Here is a 9,340-nt window from a genome sequence, read left to right as displayed (position 1 = left end):
TGCTAAATTTTGCACAAATGCACAGTGAGTTACACAGGTTACTCACACGACTATGTAACCCTATCACACAGGTGTGTGTCTCCAACACACTGTCATGTCCCTCTTTCATACGGCCGTGTAGACCCCTCACGTGGTCTGAATTCCTCCACACGGCCGTATGGCTCTATTTCACAAATTTTTGTCCTGTTTTGTAAACTGACTCGTTTTAATTTCTATGTAGCCCAATGTTTGTTAAGGTCTCTGTAAGTGTGTTGGGACTTTGTTTCAGCTCAAATCCGTGTGTGTATTTGCAATTATAGGATTAAAGTTAATTGTTTATTTATGCATTAATATGATGTGATAAATGGATTTGAAATATTACCTAGTGAATGAATACAAGTATAATTGATTCTGAATGTATTCAACCGAAAGTATGTCTCTATTTCGATGAGTCTGTTAGTGAATTGTGTGCATTCATGCATTTGCATAAAAATCTAGGATTTTGGTTGTGAAGAGAAGGAAGACTGATTTAGCAGTTCAACTACAATATTTTTGTATAGCGGGTTACTGCATGATTTTATACATATGTCAGCTCAGCCGCACATTTTAATTCTAGTGGCTGAGTTACACATTTGTGATGTGTAGGGTGGATGGACCTATCATGGTCCTATGTGGTGTGCTGGGTAGATAGGATTATTATAGCCTTGTGTGGTGTGCAGGAAGGACGAAGTGGTGTTCAGTTGGTTGGGTGAGTTTTTAGTTTGTTGCATACATTTTCATATTTGAGTATAAGTCTGTTGGCAAGGATAGTAGCACATCTGTGAAATAATTTAAGTAGTCCAACATGATTAAGTAATTAGTGTGTTAAGTATATTATCTTTATGTTATGTTTGGCAATGACATTGTTTATATGTCTGAGTACCAGATCAAGACTTTCACACTTAGTCTGCAAGATTTCTTTTAAGATATCCATTTTGGTATACGGTCTTTTGCCTTCACCGCTCTTCCAGTCTCACACTGAGCTCGTATAGCTTATTCCCTTAGTTTCCTCTCTTTTCAGGTTAACTTGGAGCTTGGAGGTTGAACTCGGCATATCAGAAGTCTCGGATACTTAAAAAGTTTGGTTTGTTTTAACAATATTTCTTAAATTCAATTTATTATTTTTAGTTTATTTGTAAGGGAGTTTATAAAATGTGGTATGGGTTTTGTAATTGGATTGTTCGTTAAATTATGTGTTTCCAGTTTTGAATTTTGGTTTGTGATTGATAAAATTTGATGCTTTTGAAACTGTTCAAGAAAGACCAATTTGGTTTATTCCTGACTTAGTCATTGCCGCCAAGTAAACATTGTTTTCAAAATATAACTAAGTTTTTATCTAACTTGCTATAATTAGTCATCAAAATGGTTTCGAAAAGAATTTTCTATGTTTAATTCAGAGTTTTTACTTTTGCCACTTCGGGTGGCCAATGAAACCTCCGGAATTTGGTCAAAACTTCTGGGTCGAGTTTTGGGTTGTTATAAAATCAGTTAATAGTCATTTTCATGAACAAATAAGATACCGAAAACAATATGTAAGCCATGTAATCAAAACTTAAAAAGAAGACCATTTCAAATCTTTAAACCATATATCAAGTTGATTTAATATTTTAATATGTACCTTTTTTTTTCTGCGTTGAGTCTTGACGATTTGATCAAGAAGTAAACAAATTAAACTTCAGTAGTAGACTTTGAATCCAACCAAAATCTATTAATAGCAAGCTTTAAGAGTGGATTTTATTTTCCAGGTGTACAACAGGTACATAACCAATGACTTTTTCATACATAAGTTTTCTCTCTTGCAATTTCTCATCAGTAATATTTTTTCACGTAATTTTAATTAAGATCTTATTCTGAATACTATAGAGTTATACTCATTGTTTTAAAAAACTTGCAACTTCAAGTGCATCCAACCATAACAAGTTTTAGATAGAATTACCATATTCTATTGCTCATAAGTAGATTTTTCACAGTTAAATATTTTGCTTTCAACCCCTTAATGGGGATGATGACAAAAGATCACAAAGATAGTCATAATAAATTCAATTTAATAACAAGATTAACTAATAACTCAATCCTTCCCTTTTTTTATCTTTTAAAATAGATATTTATAGCAATAGTGATTCATATGAAATATAATTTTTCCTCATTTACAATCTCAATATGAGATCCATTACAATGAATAGTTTTAAAACCAATGGATTAACCATTGGGGATGATATTAATATATTAGCTCTTCCGAGTCATCGACTAATTTTGTACTACCAAATATTTGAATAATATTTGTTTGTTTCAGATCAAATAAGATAAATATTTTATATCTGTAATAACATAATTTATTTCTACATTCTCATATCCTTCCTCAAAAATATTAATGAAACAAAATATTTGGGATACGCCACATATGTGGCCAATAATATTTCATATCACATTGATAACATAAGTTATATTTACCCTTTGAAGAGTTATCTGGAGAACTCTCATTGTTCTCTTATTTATTACTATGTTCCCACTTTTAGTGATCCATGATTATATCTTTTATTTTCTTTATGTTTACATTCACTTCAAGGAATGCAACAAATCTAGTGGGGCATACTTCTAAACGCCTCCATTGATTCTTTATTTCATAATCACCATTGCAAAACATGCGTGGATTTTAAATCAAAATCTATCTATTCATGTTGTCGTGATTAGTCTCCAATTATAATAAACATGGCATAATAAATAAATTATAATAAAATATACCTGAGATTCTTTAACATCATTGTATCACCTTGGCTATTATCACGAGCAATATGACAAGTAGTAAAACAATTTTGTTTTTGTAATAACATTTATAATCTAATAGTAAAAAATCATTTAGTTTGTGTGTACGATGCTTGAAAGTTATTTGATACACATTGTACCAAATTTCAATACCACATATATGTTATAAATTAATCTTTTGAAGCTTCTAATCAAATATTTATAAATTCAATTTAAAAGATATAATACAATCATTCAACATTAGAAAGTTAGTAAGACTCAATAGATCAACTATGGTAGGTTAATAACACTTTCCACTATAATTTTAATCATATTACAAGAATATTTAATGACAAGAATTTAATAATCAAATCTTTAAACATTTAAATATTATGCGAATCTTAGTTTAAAAGAAACCTTAAAGTAATAATACTTTTTTTTGTAAAATAATTTTTCCAAAATCAATAAATAAAGGAGAAAAACATACCACGTAAGAATTATATAAATTTTTTTACATAAAAGGACATAAAAAAATGTAGAGAATTATGTGTACCTCATTGGTTAAAGGCTCTAATGATTACCCATAGTGCGCGTAGCAACTCTAGGAGGCAATCGATAACAATAAATTTTTGGATATTTTTGTGACTTATGGAGAAAAACAATTAAAAGAGAATCGTTATGATAACGTGTTATAAAATAAAAGACAAAGAACAAAGAAGAAGGAGAACAAAGAGAGAGCGTAATTTATTGATCAATCAGAATATTTGCAAAACCTACTTCTAATGGCTATTAGAATTTAAAGTACATCAAAGACTTATATTGATCTTGATGGACATCCACTTAATAAGATATTCATAACACTATTTAAATAGTGAAATTTTTAATAATAATTATAACTATTTATTAAAATAATCATATCTCTTAATTATAATGTTTTTAATAATTAAAAGAAATAACATTTCATCAGCTATAATTTGGATTCCATACTGTCTTTCACTTTGAAACGTTTTCATTTGGTCAAATTTCGTAAACGTAAAAGGCAATTTATTGTTATTAAATTCATTTTATATAGAATATTTTAAAGTTAACTTCAAAATACAAATAAATATATAAAATAATTGGTAAAAGAGTCAAAATTGGTTGCTGATTGTTTCAATAAATGCCTCACTCATGTAAGTTTGTTGTTATTAGTGGATACTCTTTCTAGGAGTTGTTGGTAGCATTGAGTTTGAAATTAGTCTATACAAAATTAAGATTATATATCAACTTTTACTTTATTATATTTTTATTCTTTAAATTTAAAGTTGGAATAAATATATTCCATTGAACATCTACAAAATTTTAAGTACTGAACCAAGAAATTCTAATTCAAATAATATATTAATAGGTTTACAAATTTCGGTGATAAAAATCTCAAGTTAGGTGACATAACTACAAATTTTCAAAAGAAAAGGACCAAAAGTGTAATTTATTTAAAAACATGATTATTTAAATAGTATATATTACGTGTTTCCTTTTATAGAATATAGCTTGTTCACGTGATAATTTAAAATATATTTTGATATATAAAATTCAAACGTGTTTCAATATATATACAACATGATTATTTAAATATTTTAATTTTAATACGGAATTTTTATATATTAAAATATTAAATATATTTTTAAAAGGATAGTTTAAACAATTATTTTAATTACATCAAAATATTCGAAATTTTAATAGTTTATATAATCTAAAATGTAATTTCATTATTTTAATAGTTTACATTTTATAATTTTGAAAGATTAAATTAAATTTTTATCAGTTTTAGAGAAGTCAAAATATAATTTTATTATTATTAATTTAAAATTTTATAAATTATAAAGGGTGTAAAATGAAAAATTTTTCATTTCACCACTAACAGGTGCAGTTAGTCAACAATGGCTAGAAAAATAATAAAAAAATAGTGACAGAAATTTCATGGAGATTATATAAATCATTGATCCTTTAAATTAAGTTTACAATAAGCAATTGAATATGAGAGGATGAATGAATAATTGGGAGCATCTCTTCTAATTTACAAGTAAAAAAGACAAAATAGCGTCAAACATGATATAAGAAGCAAAAGCAGAAAAATGAGTGGCTTGATGAAGTTTGTAATTCTTGTCCCATCTTCTTTCTTCCTCAATAAGATTATTCAAAAAATTAGGTTAAATTTTCTATTAAGATTCTATCATTCCAAATTTTGAATTGGACAAATCGTTTTAGGTTCATTTTCAGGATTCGTGATTATCTTATTTAATTATGTCATTTTCAATGTTTGAACGTACATTATTTTCTTAAAAGTGTGAAATGTAATATATTTGAGATTTTAAAAGGAATTTTAAAATTTAAAATAAATTTAAAAGAAAATCAAAACATGATAGAGCATTGATTTTAAAACTTGAAGGTGAATTAGATAAGAATAGTGGTGAGGATGGAGATTTTAGAGAGAGAATGCTTCATTAAAAATAGTTAATTCAACTCTTAATAATTAAGCTAATTATTGTTTATTAATGAAATGTATTCAACATTGAGTGATGTATTATAAAAATATCAATTTTAAAAGAATTTTTATAATATTTCTTTATAAAATAATATATAAATATTAAAAGTTAGTGTGAGAACAAAATGAACTCTTAAGATATTCTTTTCTAATTATACCAATTTTATTATTAATTATTTCTTTTCTACACCCAAGTGATCTATTTGTTTAAAAAGTCAGAATTTTTTTTATGATTCTATATCATGAGTTGCGAAAACTTCTGGATAGATATCCTACATCTAAACTAAATTCTTTCTAATTAAAGAATTTCATTCTAGGTACTCTTGAACAATTAAGAGATTCTCTAGAGGAAATACGAGGTTCTGCTTTTGGAGGCAACATTATGGGGTGGTGTTCTTGCTTATGGGGTTAAATCAATATGATTTAAGAAGAAATATTTGAATATCAATATCATCGATATCATTGATCTCATAAATATCGTAACAAATCTCATCAATCGAACCATTATTTTGAGAGATACGAGATATCTAAGTCATACAAGTAAATAGATCTATTTATTGATAAGAAAAAAAAACGTGAACAATGATTGGATTGAAGACGAAATAGAACCCTATGAAATCATCTTTCCGGCGAAGTTTTACATGAAGAAGGTTTGCCTGAACATTACGGGTACCTAGCACTTTTTTCCATCAAAAGTTTCTCCCCTTGATACTGCAATTATCATTCCACCCAACACTTGTTCGTTACTTTTTGTTAATATATTTTATTTGGATATCCTATCTTAGCTATAAGCTTGTTAAACAACTTTTTAAAAAGTAAATTTTATATTATAGATAATGTAAGCAGAACCAATCTGAAGATTATCATAACCTTAGCCTCACACAGTCACTTAACACACACTAACCTTTTCTTTCCGAATGCTATAACAACTCTCGACCATCTTCCAACTGAATGCTTAAATGGGCTAGGAATAGCAAAAAATATAGTTTAGGAAAAGAAAACAAAGCACCAAGGTGGATTAGCTTAAGTAGTCTGTTAGAACTAAATTTATCAGAAACTTGCAACCTCATTGCTTGCTAGAGTGACTTTAGGATGATAACACTGCAATTCAAATGAAATATGAGCAGAATGGTGAAGTAAAATGCATTATAATATAACTGTTTACTTGCTGGAATATGCGCCATATGAAGGATGTATTGTTTAATCACATGTTTTACCATCTAAGGAAACTAGCAAATGCATAGATTTCTTTTTGTTTAGAGGAGGGCGTAGCTTAGGAATAGGGAAGGGGTTGTTAATACTAAAAACCCCGGATATCTTAAATGTTACCTCTTAAAGGTGAATGTTGTAACAAACAGAGTTGAATCCCATGTCCTTAGCTGTTGTGTACATCAATCATTGTTATGCAGTGGTTCAAGTATTACTTGAATTCCATGTTGCGGTTGAAGGTCGACAATAGGCATTGGTGAGTGGACATAGGCAGGGGAGAGGGTAAAGGTGTAGCGTTGTAGAATCATGGAGAGCACAATCTTCGTTTCTGTGGTTGCAAAGGACATACCAACACAAGATCGAGGTCCTAATCCAAAGGGAAAAAATGCAGCTGCATTGTAATTGGTAGATTTGGCAATCCCTTTTGCAAATCTCTCTGGTTTAAAAAGATGCACATCATCTCCCCACAGGTAAGGGTCATGGTGAAGTGCAATATTTTGGACCAGAAGATCTATGTTAGAAGGCAAGACTAGTTTTCCCAACTGCACTTCTCTTGCAACTCCTCTTGGTAGGCCATTTGATGGACCATATAATCTTAGAGTTTCATAAATAATCATAGTCATCTGTTTGCATAACAGGAATATGTCAAATCAAATTAAAGAATATAATGTACTAAATGCATAGTATTTGTTGAATTTGCAATTGCGATAAACATGACCTGACTAAAAAACCTGAGATTGAGATACAAAATATTTTGGAATGTTGGACAGTATACTTACAATTTTGAGTTTAGAAATGCCTTCAGAATCTGGATTTCGGTTACCGAATATGTCAATCACCTCTCTTCTAGCTTTCTCCTGCCAATCTCCATGGGTTGCTAAAAGCAAGACTATCCATGCTAGTAAGGAATTAATAGTTCCTTGTCCAGCAAAGTAAAATGTTTTGCACTCATCTACCAAGTCTTCCATTGATAGACTGTTATTATCTTTCGAATGATAGGAATTTACAAGTAATCCTAGAAAATCATTACCAAAACTATCAGCTTCTCCTTTCTTAAATTTGTCTTCCCTTTTCTTAACAATCTTCATCACACAATCTTGTATTCCTTTTGCAAGTTCTTCTGACCTTAGCATATCAGCAGGTTTCCATAACTTGCTGTAAAAAACAAACCAGCTGTGTCAACCATATATAAGGAGAAAACTGAATCCATATGGATAAACATCCTAAAATTTGCATTCAAAAACTAGTTAAAATCTTGGAACATACTTGATGAGAGGAATTCTAGTCTTGAAATTATTTCGACTCATAATTACAGACAACTCTTTCAACATGGAAAGGATCTTCTCCCCTTCCAAGTAATTGCTACCAAAAGCTGTCCTGGATATCACTTCTGAAGTCAATAATCTAAATTCTTGAAACACTTCAATCTCTTTGCCTTCTTGGCCTTTCCATTTCTCTAGCATTGTTTCAACACTTGCAATTACTGCTGGTGTCATGTTCTACCCAAACAATCCTCCAAAATATGTAAGCAACGATATACGATTTCGCCAACAATTATAGATCCTTAATTTTGCAGTATAAGTATAGTTCATGTAAATTAATTACAATCGATACATATATTTTGAGGACTGACCTTTAAGCTTTCCCCATGGAAAGCATGATTGGCAAGCTTCCGACGCTTCAACCATTTTTCACCCTCAATCAACACAAGCCCGTTCCCCAGTAGGTTGCTAAAATAAATCGAAGGCTTCTTTTTTGGAAATGTATTTTCATTATTTTTCAGAACCTCTTTGACTAGTTCAGGTTCTGAAATCACTAATACAGTTCGAATACCATTCCAATAAATATAATTCCTCCCTAATCAAACAAAAAAGGGTACATCTTTTCTTAGAACTGGTGGGTAAGAATAAAAATAAACTTATAAAAATTAACCAACGCCACTTTTTTCATGATTCAATTTCTTCTCATTTATATTTTGAGGCGTTAAAAATGTTACAAACAAATAAGTGTCGAGAATATAATGAAACCCAATAATTATCTACATTTTGCATTAATGAAAATAGTACACTGAACATTAGGAAAAGTATCATATTCTATAAAAACTTCTGCAATAGTTCTTGATAAAACAACCTATGAATATTTGAAGATGACGGAGAATAGAGAAATTTTTGTTTTGGGTTTTAGCGTGTCTTAATATTTCATAACATAAAATGAAATCCCTCCCTATCTATACCAATTCTAATGTCTACTTATAAAAATATAACTATTTAATAGAAGTTTATTTGATTAGTATCATCTGTTAAAAATAGATACAATTGTTGATTATTTATTACTAAAATAATCCTAATTTTTATTAATAATCAAGTAAAAAACTTCTTTCATCAGAATAAACAACTTTTATTAGTAACCAAGTCAGCTTTTAATTACTTACAAAATTTCATTTACTACTATATTGGAACACTATAGTGAAAAACATGCATGGATCTTACCATATCTGTTGATCCAGGTGTAAATATGTGGCTGCACTCTAGGAAATATATCATGCCTCAAGGCCATAGGTTTGCTTAATGCTTCTTCTCTCATCTTGGTAGCTTCTTCATTGTTTCCATGGATGAATTTGTAAGGAGGTCCTTTGATTCCCTGTGAATTCATCAGATGCTGTATACGGAGAGGTACCCACAGGTAATCATAAAGGAACTTTATTAAAGCTACGAGGAAGAAACAACATGGGACAAGAATTACAAGCTCCATCAAGCCACTCATTTTGCTTGTCTTAATTCTGAACTCAGATGTTCCTTGTAGTCTCAATAACAGATGACTCTCTGAGTTGTAAATAATAGTTGATAT

At 29.6% G+C, this 9,340-nt stretch overlaps 1 protein-coding gene across 1 annotated transcript; it reads right to left on the bottom strand.

Annotated features, from left to right (window-relative positions):
- Positions 1–6,404: 6,404 nt before the first annotated feature.
- LOC105796537 (cytochrome P450 CYP749A22) lies at positions 6,405–9,340 on the bottom strand. The gene is made up of 5 exons (XM_012626283.2): positions 8,983–9,340; positions 8,127–8,350; positions 7,760–7,992; positions 7,273–7,648; positions 6,405–7,116 (listed from the first exon to the last, which is right to left on the bottom strand). Exons 1-5 carry the CDS (start codon positions 9,254–9,256, stop codon positions 6,676–6,678), a joined length of 1,548 nt encoding a protein of 515 aa, XP_012481737.1. The 5' UTR covers positions 9,257–9,340; the 3' UTR covers positions 6,405–6,675.

Source organism: Gossypium raimondii, chromosome 3 (assembly GCF_025698545.1).
Source record: "Gossypium raimondii isolate GPD5lz chromosome 3, ASM2569854v1, whole genome shotgun sequence".
Taxonomy (NCBI): Eukaryota; Viridiplantae; Streptophyta; class Magnoliopsida; order Malvales; family Malvaceae; genus Gossypium; species Gossypium raimondii.
Note: the sequence above shows the minus strand (reverse complement) of the source record. Positions and strands in the feature narration are given on the sequence as shown.